The 12,835-nt window shown below is 36.8% G+C and overlaps 1 protein-coding gene across 1 annotated transcript in view; it reads right to left on the bottom strand.

The window, feature by feature from the left end:
* Positions 1 to 2,092: 2,092 nt before the first annotated feature.
* Positions 2,093 to 12,835, bottom strand: part of LOC150094043 (uncharacterized) — a 333,048-nt gene continuing 322,305 nt past the window's right edge. Inside the window, exon 4 of the mRNA XM_090413060.1 lies at positions 2,093 to 3,477. Coding sequence (XP_090269186.1) covers positions 3,368 to 3,477 — 110 coding nt within the window. The 3' untranslated portion in view covers positions 2,093 to 3,367. The remainder of the gene's footprint in view (positions 3,478 to 12,835) is intronic.

The following is a 12,835-nucleotide window of genomic DNA, read 5'->3' as shown; positions in this document are numbered from 1 at the left end:
AATGGTAAGCGTATCCGCTATATACAGAGACTGACTCTTTTCATGCACAAATTTTTGCGACATAAAGGGGTGCATAACTTACGTTTGATTAAATAGAAGAAATGTGTCAAATATAAGAAATGTGTCAAATATAAGAAATGCATTAAGAATTCTCGAATTTAAGCTGTTTTAAAGGCACGCGCGGGTATTCTATTTGAGGAGGACGGATAATATTCTGCTACCGCACTGTATTGTACTTGATAAAATGGATTCAAATCAAAACAACGTAAGCGGCATTAACGAAATCGTTTATCGTAATCAAATGTTTGATGTTTATAAATTTCCTTGAATAGTATGTTTATAATGAATTTTCATTTGGGATGGCATTTCAATGTTTTGGAATTCGCTATTTACTAGTTCGAAAGAGAAGTCCTCTTGTTAAAAGACGCTTGAAGGGCTTTCTGTGATGTCAGCGGAAAATCAAATTTTCTCGTGAAAATGGGTTTTCAGAAATGAGATCGCCGCGCACACAGGATCCTCCCATAAGCTTAAAATATTTGCACAAAACTGGTATGTGCATTTAAATGTAGATGTTTGGTAATGCCAGGTTTTATTTGAAGGTTAGGATATATTTCTCTAGAGGAAAAGTATTATGTAACCAGAGAGAAGACAAAATAAAAATAAAATAAACAAATATAATTGCAAAGAAGAATAAAGTAAACACTAAAAAAGTGAAGCTTTTTTTAGTGTTTACTTTATTCTTTTTATAGCGTTAAAAAAGAATAAAACAAACTACTAAATTTGATTAAAACCGAGTATTATAACAGGAATGAGTAATTAGATGCACAGTAAGAATAATCCGTGCAGTATTAAAAAAACATATTGCAAACATGCTTAGTAAATAGTGTATAAATTATTACATACTATAAACCAAACAAAACATTATGGAGCCTAAAATGAATAAACATTACACGATATAAAATAAAGAAAAATATATCAGGCAATAGAAGAATTGTAATTAACGAAGTTACCTTAAGTGAAATAGTGCTAACATGAGAGGAATAAGGTAATGAATGTTACATAATAGTAATTAGTTGATCGTGTTTATATCTTTGATCTCCCACTAATAGTTGGTGGAACATGAATTTCACCGATAGTGTGAGACCCTCCCTATCTTGCTTAAAGGATGGCCGAAGTGGTCTGTAAAGTAAGTTTTGCAGATTATGTAAAAAGAGCAAAAGCCCACTTAACTATTTCGTATGAATATACTAAAGGTTACATTTTTTCGTGGGTGAAAGTCACAAAGAAAATCAAAGTACACTAATGAACAATGAAAAGAATAAAATACTAAACAAGAAAAGGTTAATGAAAAATTGAACTTAGCAGCCATATTAGAATTAAGGATAAAAAAATAAATTTATTTTACTAAATGATAAATTATAATTCATTAACTGGATCAGTTGCTAACTACCTTGAATAAAGGATAATTTAAATAAATAATAATAAATTATAATTCATTAATTGACAATGTGTTCGAATTAATAATTGTTTCAAAATATATATATTACTGTAAAAGTAGTATTTATAAATAAAATTCGATTAGAGTTAATTATAAGTAAATCAAAATAGTTTATCAGTTGTTTTTCTGAAAGTATAAAGTCACTAAAATAATTACACATTACACTGGGTGTAGAAATAACCCCGATATGTGAAAAATATTAATTTTTAAAGCACGATCATAATGCTAGGTTGACTTTAACAATAATCCACTAGACGATGTGCCATTTTCTTGCATCTTTGCTTCACTTCCCAAATCTTTGATGTTTTGAGAAACTTCTGAAAAAGAATGAAAAAAAAGAAGAAGAAAGAAATCTATTTATTTTTTTTTCCTTATCCGTCATCTAGTTCAGACCGGCAGGCAAGATACAAACAAGTGCACTTCTTCCCATTGTGAATTCGATAAATATCGACTGATGCTGATGATAACCAGACGTGTGTAATCGATAACTTTATTTTTCGTGTGATTATTGGTAAGAAGTATTTGTATCGTGACACACGCACAATGTTAGGAGGGAAAAAAAAGAAAGACAATTTCCATTAGACATGTTGCAAATTGACATGATTTAATTGTTTAAAAAAAATAAAGAAATTTGAATGAAAATAACAGAACAAATAATCATATTTCTACGTATCATTCAGCTTTGGAATGGCAAAGTACTTTCTGCCTAAAGCACACGCTTGGAATATCAAACTCAAGATATGCTTATGGCCACGATAATTGACTGGAAGTGATTAATTTTTACACGTGTCTGAAATTCTAAGTCGAAATAATAAGGAATATTCATGACATTGCACTAGTTTAGCTTTTGGTACTTATATGAAAGCTGTTTGGCTCACAAGTGTTGTATCTCAAACACAATAATCGGTTATCATTGACAAGCTTTAATTATCTTGCTGTCCATGCAAAAAGGAAGCATTGGGGATGGGTCCATAATTATAGCATTGGATCTCCTAATTTTCTTTAGAGAAATCTTCAAGCAAGCAGAGATATCAGAATAATATCTCACCTTTGTTGTTCATATCTACTTAATTCGCCACCTTTTTAAAAATACGAGCTGTCGCCATAGTCCATCATCATAGAGAACACTGATAGGAAACAATTTCAAACAAAAGACTATTGCACGTTTCTCTTTCTTCTCTGAATCTTGGAGAGACATACTTCAAATAATTCTTGATGAAATCACAGAGTCAAGAATTAAGCGGACGCGGGGAGAAGCAACACGTATAGGCTAGGCTTTTTTAAACTTTTTAGCCGGTTTCTGCCGATATTTTTATGCAAGAAAAGCACAAGGTAGCAGCTTCGACAGATGAGCACTAAACACACACACACACACCCACACGCACGAACTCATGTAAGTGCGCGCGCGCCCGCACGCACACAAATACACACACACGCACGCACACATACACAAAATAAAGCAATGTGTAGATATTGTCTGTTCTAATGCGAGCACACAGAATGGGATTTGAGATGGTGAATTGCTTTTGACAAGAGGGACAAGGGATGCTTGCAGTAGCATGAGTTTGCTGTAAGAACACACAAGTCAACGACTGTCCCATTGGAAGCAGCAACCCTCGCTACGTCCTGGAAGAAACCAGCTATTTGAGGAGTATCAAACGTCTACAAGCAGAACCGTTTGTAATAGCACGTTCTTGAAGATTTTCAGTCTTCTCTTATGTACAATACCATTCTTACAGAAAGGCACATGAACCTCACATTCTTTGTATCCGCAAAGAAAGTCTCCTGACCACCCTTTATGATTGTGAATTATTCTTTAACTTTTGACGGCGAAATGGACTCAAAATTAGCGCTATAATTGAGAGATTCTCACAACCAAAATGCGAGGAATTCTGCCATCTGGAATATTAATGATACTGGGAGGAAGATAGTCCATTGAGTGAAGGTCTGTGTAGCACCATTTTGTGGATCTGTGACTTCTGAAATGAAAACAAAATTTTCCAGTTAGTTTTTGGCAATAATTTATCACATTAATGTAATTATAAAAATATTAAACATCGTTTTATAGAAATAAAGTGCAGCAACTCATTATATATATAAAATATCCCTCGAAAACTAATTTCAAGAAAAATAACAAATCCAACTAAATATATAAAATTCTAGATTCACATCCCCTTCTACCTAATAACATCCACGCATTAAAGTCAATATAAATATGCACACGATCATGTACAGACCTTATTTGTTTTGACAGAAAACGAAATTGCAGCTCGAACAACCACAGCTCACCTTCATATCCAAATTATATCCCCATCTTCTTTTCGCCGTAAATGTGGCATCTGTGCTTTTGTGAGATTCTATATGGCTTACAAGCGAATGCCAAATGTAGAATCCTCTGTTTTCGATCTCTTCTGGCTTAAGGTTCCTTGCTCCTTTTATTAATGTTTATCTTCCGTATTTACACCTCTTCAAATTCCAATAATCACTCCGACCCTTTTCTTATCCACGACGGTCTACTTTCTGCAATCCAGCTATCTGAATAGTGAAGTTGTCTTCCCAGGCGACCTTAATGCCCACTGCACTTCTCCTTTTGCAGCACCACTAAGCCACACGAGATATCGAAGTGATTGCTCTACGGAATGACCTAATGGAAATCTTACATCTTTCTACCAAAACCGAATGTCAATAGGACGTTTAGATGATGCCCTTCTGTTGGGAAAAATCTGGATTCGAATCCGTATTGGATAAGTAACTTTTATAACTTTTCGGTTCAAAGTGAGGTAGCCAGTTTCACACAGTTTTCATCAAACAACCAGGAAAGCCGGTATTTTAGCACAGAAGACGTGTGCCAAAACAGTTTACAAAAATTTAGCATACTGCACGTGGCTCGCATTGAGAATCCGTCTTCAAATTCAGCATATGCTGAAGCATACAATAATTGCGAAAAATCCATCAGCACATCTAAATCTGACTTCATAAGAGTGCAAATAGCAGAACGCTGGTCTCTTTCCCAAATGACTGCATTCTTGTAGTCATTTGGGATTCTTGTATTCCAATGACTTGCAAGAGCTATCCTGCGCATCTTCTGCTCACCCGCTCCCACCTCTCTCTCTCCGCCTCCTACCATACTAGAAAAAGAGTACCGTACCGTGTACCCTAGTACCTAGTATAGTTTTCGGCAAAAAGAAGATCAGAAGAATACTACTTAACGTAGATACTGAAAGTTTTCTGGTATCGATGGCCCAGTTGTACCCAAACATTCTGCTACCTAACACCTATTCTTTTCGCCTTTACAGTCATTTATATTATTGGCACTTATCTGAGTATGTAAAAGGAAGCGTATATCCACCGTGTTCCAAAACGGAAGAATAAAATTAGCCGTCAAACTACTGTACTAAAACCATCACTTCTATCTTCCCCAAAATAACGGAGAAAGTCATTAATAGCAAACGTCTACTCTATCCAGAGGCACACCACTTATTTCACGGATCCCAGTATAGATTCCTGTAATCTTCATCCACAGCTAACCTCTTAGCCCACATCACTGAACACTGCATTGGAAATTATGCAGAAATATGTGCTAATATTTTCAGAGCATTTAATTTTCTCAGACATCAAGGCCTGTTCGATAATTTGTTATACTTTAATCTACCCCCCACTCTCTGCAATCGGGTAGAAAGCTTTCTCTGGTCACTCGCTTCGTATGATGGTGAATGATTTCCTCTTTTAGAACTTCGCCATCAATGCAGGAACGCCTCAGGACTCTCTTCTATCACATTCTGTCTGTTTTCTGTACTACTTCTATCGTTGTCTTTGCTATAAAATGATCCATGCGATTCATCCTACTCATTTGATTCCGAAACTCCAATATCATCTGCAACCGATATCTTAATGTATTTCAGTCCAAATCCGATACATTTCAGTCCAAACTATAAACACACCAAACTGCTTCTCCTCTTATTTCTCACAAAAAGAACCATTTCCCCCCAGCATTGTTTTCAATAACACTCAAATTCACAGACAAGACGAAATTTCTCTTCTCGGAATTACCTTGACATCAAGCCTCTCCTGGCATAAACACATCACAATCATTGCATCCTCAGCTTCCAAAAAACTAGGTTTTCTCTTTCGCTCAAGACGCTACTTCACCTCTAAACAGCTGTTAACACTATACAAGTCACAAATCTGCCCAGCTCTCGAATATTGCTCTCACATCCAAAAAGCTCCCTCAGAATGCTTGACTCAATACAGAGGAGAGCAATTAGATTAAAAATGACCCATCCCTCACCAACTCGCTCCCCCGAATTTCACATAGACGCTTGGTCTATGCAATCTCTATGTTCTATAAATACTTTCACGGGAAAGGTTCATCTGAAAGAGCATAAATAATTCCCCCACCCTGTACCAAGCCCATTGGAACACTTACAGCTGCAGCCCAACATCCTTTTACAGTTCACCTCGAAACGCACAGAACAAGTTTCATCTTCTCCTCATTCATCCCTGCTACTGCAGTAATGTCTTCCCCCTGACGTTTTTCCCAAGGAATACAATATAGAGGCGTTCAAATCAAATGTAAACAAGTTTCTCCTTTCACAACCCATCACCCATATACGGTACTAACGCACTATAGGTTGACCAGCCAACCTCCTGTATATGGGCCCAACATTAAAAAAAAAAAAAAAAAAACAGATGCCTTAAACAATGATCTCCATATCATCCTTCAATGGGGCAAGGATAATCTGCTCTCTCTTCTTACACTGCTTTTTATCTCTAGATGCACATGATCTTGCAAGGAGAACTTCTGTGGTATACAAATTAGGCAATTTAGGTTTTAGACGCTTTTTTTTTAGTTGTCCACCTCCCTAGTCTGTTGAAATTCTAAACATCCTTAGAATACTGTCATGTCCGGGACTGTGCATTTAAAACCTCTTCACCGACTATCTCTGAGACGTAATTCCAAGAATTTATGCGTCTTTTCTTCATGTAGTTCCGTGGACACTGCAAATCTAAACATCCACATTCGTTCATTTCTGTTATTGCTGTTAACCACCAACAGCAGCTGTTCAACATTCATTTCAGTCCAAACTGTAAACACACCAAACTGCTTCTCCTCTTGTTATCCCAAATGAATGTACTCTTCCTATTTTCTTCCATTTACCTTTGTCCCCCTCTGGAACAACCTTTATCATAAAGGGTTTCCTCAACACAGCTTCCAACTCTTAAAGAAAAATTAAAATATAGTTTTCTTTCCGAACCCTCACTTGCACCCCACTCATAGCACTGATGTTCTAAACATGGATCAGAGTAAAAAATATCCAGAAAAATATAAACGTCAAAGAATACTTTCTTCTATTCTTAGATACCGATTAGTGCAAGAAGAAAAACTCTCTGTGAAGCTTCATTGCAGAACTGTTGAAACGATCTGATAAAGATTCTGTTTCACTAACCCAGAATGTTGCACTTATATGCACAATAAATTACCTCCAGTAATTTATTGCTTCACATATCGTTCCTTCTCAAGTAGAGGTATAGATATTACTTGTCAGTGCTTTTATATCTTTCATAATTTAAAGGTCAGTCACAACCATTTAATACTAACCTGATCTTTGAAATCAAAGAGATGCCATTTTCTTATCCAGGTGATGCAGCCTATATTTATTGCTTGAGTTCGTTTTATGTGGTCATCGGTTATGAACAATAACCGGGATCGCATAGTTGAACGCAGCCGTAAGACATCACTTTATTTCTATTAATATATCTAATTTTGTCTTCTCTATTAATAATACGCATACAATAAATTATATAAAAATAAATGTATGTAATCCACATATTATTTCCAAATGTGGAAAAATTTCACGTTTGCAAATAATAACTGGAAAACATTAAATATTTCATTTTAATAAAAGTTTCGACAAAAAAATAAAAGTGCTTCGCCAAAAAAAAAAACTATAATTAAAATCTTAAAATATGAGTAATCGAGATAAAACGCCGACATATGTATTATAAATGTCAAGAATTATTAAAACATTGCAACATCTTTACCAGTATCACTTAAACATATAATATTTCACTATAAACTGAAAAAAGCACCTCCTTTCTCTTATACGAAGCACACTGCGAGCGATTCATCTTCCGAAACTCTCCTTTTCCAATAAGATGCGGGCATCAATAGAGACCTGAAGTAGATGAAGGGCGCAAGGATTGTTGGACTTCCCTTACCACTTATAACTCTTATCCCTGTTCTCTGTAGAAGACATTGACGTTTTTATATTCCCACATAATTTGAGCGCTGAAGCCTTATCACTTGCTATAAATCAGTCACCTCTCAAGGCAACGCATCCCACAATTTTCTCTCCATTTGGAATTCCTTCTCTGTATCTCGATTACGACTCCACTGGACCTCCCGTAGTTCCCTGTGGTACAGTGTGCAATCCCTTTTGTCCCGGATCGCCAAGTTTCTCTTCACTGCTTCGCATTTATCCGAAGTGCCATATCTGGGAAAGAACCGAAATGTATCCGACTGGAAACAAATACATACAAGAGGTTTTCTAGATGCTCGTGTTTGTTTCTGAATTTTTTAGAATAATCGTTCCTGTGGAATTTCCTTTGAGGTTTAGAGTATTATTTCATGTTCGCTGACGATACGGAAGAGATTGAACTTTCGCCGGGAGCAAGCGAAGAAATAGATTACCCGCGTATAAATATTTAACACTCCATTATTAACAAAGATACGTTTTTCCAATAAAGATATTAATCAAGGTAATTGCCTGCATGATGGATAACTTGCTCTCGATTATAATGATCAATGAAAGGTAAATGCATGACTGTTAGAAGACCGGATAAAATGTATTGGAAAGGTTAAAGAGGGTTTCAACTTATACGGTTAGAAACAATTCAATTTTCCCCCACTTACAGGCCAACAAGCAAAGTTACTTCACTAGAAAATGTCTCTCTTTAGACGTTTTACCGGCGACGTTAATGGCAGAAGGGTGCAAGATTAGCGCGCGTCCTTCCGTCGCCGTATTGAGTCGCTCATTTTATGCCTGCTAGAACTTCATTATCTCAGTTGAAGTATTTTCTTTAACTAAAATATTATATGAAATTCGATTCTGACTCAAATAGGATAACTTGATTTACTGTGATCTTATGTGTAGTGAACTTTATGTGTAATACATCGTTTATGAGACGTGCCTCTTCATCGATTATAATTGCACTTTTGTTTACACAAAGCTATTTAATGAACATGCAGATAAATTTTTTTCTGTTTTTTATTCATTTTACTCGTCTGTTAAAAATACAATTCAATTCAACCCATATTACTTTTCCCATTGTCACGAGACTTGAGTATCGCTCTTTAGTTTTAGATGGATCTTTGCATGCTGATTAACAATAAGCTTCATTTTAAAACTGTCCTTTTTAATGTCAGAAGGCGTAGTATAACGCAATATATATTTCCATTTATAACGTAATAAGGAACAATCAATGTCTTTTCCTACTTTCTCTCTTCTCTCTCTCTCTCTCTCTCTGTCTTTCTCTCTCTTAATCATGATGTTGATGATGGTATTCAGTCTATATTTTCCCCACCCTGACGGGTGAACACCACACTCCCATTGCGGGAGGGCTTAGTCTACTTCTTTCATGGTGACCTACTACCTATTGGGAGAGTGTGTGTATGTATATATATTGGTATGCAGGCGGGATTCAAAGCCGCCTTTTTGGCTGGAAAGCGATACGCTAACCACTCTGCCAACCAGGCCTGCTCCATCGTGTTACAAAAATGAAATATATATATATATTATCATTCATATTTACACTGTAGATATGTAGATAATGTTATAAAAAAATTAGTTTGAATGACTATATACCGAGAATGAAACATAATAAGGTTTAATGTTAAGATACTACTAGTTTCATTGAATAAATCAACTTCTTCAGGTATCACAGGCAAAGAATTATATAAAATAACAGAGACATGATAAAATGACATCAACAGATCTCCTATAAAAGACAATTGTACATTTTAAAACAGGAATGCGTGCTGGAGTTCCAACTGAAGTTGACTATGTGCGTGAGCTGTAGTCAACTTCAACGTAGTCACGAGTGCGCCAATAATGGACAGTGTCAATGTGTGCGTCAGAAAGATTGTAGCTAAAGCTGTTGTTAATATGGGATGAATCGAGGGATATTTCTCTAGATTCGGTAATCTTTCTTTCGAGTTCATCATAACGCACATGGATATTAGACGTTTGCGATATTAGAAGACTGGCTGCAAACTTCTAATATCCATGTGTGTTATGATGAACTCGAAAGAAAGATTCCCGAATCTAGAGAAATATCCCTCGATTCATCCCATATTAACAACAGTCTTAGCTACAATCTTTCTGACGCACACACATTGCCACTGTCCAGTATTGGCGCACTCGTGACAGCTCACGCACGTAGTCAAATTCAGTTGGAACTCCAGCACGCATTGCTGTTTTAAAATGTACAATTGTCTTCTGTACTAGATCTGTTGATGTCATTTTATCATGTCTCTGTTATTTTATATAATTCTTTGCTTGTGATACCTGAAGAAGTTGATTTATTCAACAAAACTAGTAGTATCTTAACATTAAACCTTATTCTTTTTCATTCTCGGTATATAGTCATTCAAACTAATTATATATATATATATATATATATAGCACTTTTCGTCATACAATGCATCGTCCAAACTTAAGCGGTGAAGTGTTAGGGGTTAGCAAGTACTGTGTCAGGAAATGAAGAAACACAAGAATGACAGAAGAGATTTGAAACAATTGCAGAAATTACAGAAAATAAATTAAAGAATTTTATTAAACAAATTACAGAAACTGCTCAAAAGAGCGACCGCCAACATTAATGCAGGATTCACACCTTCGACGTAGTGTTTGGAGTAAGCTGGCAAAAAACACCAGGCATTTCTCGTACAGCGGTAGCGGCAATAGAAATCCTGGCATTAAGGTCCTCATTGGAATCGATGGGGCTATCGTAAATCAGGCTTTTCAAATGGCCTCATATGAGAGATCGGGCGATCGTGGCGGCCAAGCGATGGGACCACCCCGACCAATCCATCGTCCTAGAAATGGTGCATCCAAGGCGTTCCGCACATCCACGCTGAAATGAGATGGCGCTCCGTCGTGTTGGAACCGCATACGTGTTTGAATGTTTTCTGGAACAGGGTTCAGTAGTTCTGGCAAGATCTCTTGTAAAATACGAGGTACGTTCTCCCATTCAATCGTGCTGGCAGAAGGTATGGGCCAATCAAATGGTCACGCAGGATTCCAGCCCAAACATTTATGGACAAACGCCTCTGGTACGAATGTGGACGTGTGGCGTGCGGATTTCTGCTCGCCCACACATGATAATTGTTGGTATTAAAATAGCCCTCACGTGTAAAGGTGCATTCGTCAGTGAATAAGACATGTGCATCAAAGTCCGGTTGCACTGCAGTCTGTTGCAGGAACCACTGTGCAAAATCCACACGAGGCACGTAATCTGCTGGTGTCAAGGCGTACACCCTTTGTACATGGTAGAGGTGTAATCATTCGCTTCGTAGAACTCCCACACCCTCGATTGGGGCACACGTACGGCATGGGAAATTGCTCGCGTGCTACATTCGGGACGATCTGCAACCCTACGTAGAATTTCCTCTGTAACACGTGGCGTCTTCACACTCCTTGCACGCCCTGTGTCCCGCATGCCGCTGACAAAGGAGCCCATTTCGCACAGATACCGGTGCAATCGCTGAAAGGTTTTACGATCAGGTACGGGTCTGGTCGGAAAGCGCTCTAGGTACAGTCTTTGGGCTTCCCTCGCATTCCCGTTCGCAGCGCCGTGAATGAAATGCATGTCAGCCTTCTCCTGATTTGTGAAAGAATCCATCCTTTTTGCATTCCACGGTAGAAATAACGACGACTGCAAAAACCAGCGCTTATAAGTGTTCACTGGAAAGCACCCTCTAGCGCTTCACCGCTTGAGTTCGGACCACGCATTGTATGACGAAATGTGCTTGTTTAGGTGTGTTCTATCACCCCTTAAAGTTTGGCCCAAGAGTTCTGAATCACCCTGTATATTGATATTCTGTTATAATGAATATAGTTCTTTTCTAAGTATAAAGAAGTAAAAGAATTTTTTCAGAATTTATTTTAACATCATTAGGTTTTACAAGGATACAGAAAGTCACTTCAGTAGAATAAAATATACATAAATGAACAGTCGAGATCCAAGAGACTAATCCAATAAAATATATAATTTTATAGCAATGGCACACAAGAGAGATCTCAAGAGCTATAAGATGATATTTTTGGAGTTTCCAGCATAAACAATATGCTGGAAACTCCAAAAGACAGAGCATGCGGTATGATAGAATGACAGGTTGTTTTGGTAAGTCTAGAACTAAATGGTATCTGTATGTTGATTAACAGCTGTGTTCGTAGAAAATGAAGGAATGATGGTGAACAGTTTAGTGGCGCAAGTTCCATAGAGCATCTGTGTGAAAGAGATCTCTCTCTCACTAATGCATTCTGTTTCTATGAAATACTTTTGTACATCATATCATATGTTAGAATAATGTTCTATGGCATGGAAGAATTAAGTGCTTATAAATTGATAGGTGTTGAGTAGAAGATAAATAATTTTAGAACGAAAAAGAAATACTAAGGTTGGTTTAAGTAGGATGAAGGGGATATGAAATGAAGATCGATGCCAGGGCAGGCTGGATGTGACAATCAACCCAAAGAAAGAATCATCTTGGTAAGTAAACGGAATGTTTCCAAAAGTGAGGGAGAAAGAACATGATCTTACTTTAAAGAAGTAATGATTGCGTTTTGGTAGCACTGAAATTCACTATGTTCTCACCCACTTAAGACTGGCTAAATGGCCGATGTTCATCTGAGTACTGTGTTTTGTAAATGACGAAGAGGAATGGAAGTACTGTCATTAGCAAAGCGATAAATAAGTTGGACCTTACTGAAATCATAGAGGAGAAAGAGTGTAAGTGAAATCATATAGCCTTCGCGTACTCTGTGTTTTTTCTGTAACTTTGTTACGTAGAGCAAACATAACAAACGGCACCTTGTAGTAATGTCTTGTTGGTGTATATTCACTGGAATATATAACGATCTAGTTATGAGTTACTAATAGCTTTACGATTGTCCATTTTAGGAGTATATTTTAGATATGTTATTTCTTTTTGGCTTTTGATGTCGTACCTGGATATTTTCAAAGCTCTGTCTTTGAGTGTTTTGATGTTACAAATGTTTCAAATAAAATATCATAAATACTTAAGCAATACAACTTATAAGTCGCCTTCACTCT

Source organism: Typopeltis vanoorti, chromosome 23, assembly GCF_054136105.1.
Source record: "Typopeltis vanoorti isolate ZY-2024b chromosome 23, IOZ_Tvanoo_1.0, whole genome shotgun sequence".
NCBI lineage: Eukaryota > Metazoa > Arthropoda > Arachnida > Uropygi > Thelyphonidae > Typopeltis > Typopeltis vanoorti.
The sequence above is the reverse complement of the archived record's forward strand: the minus strand, read 5'-3'. Positions and strand labels throughout refer to the sequence as shown.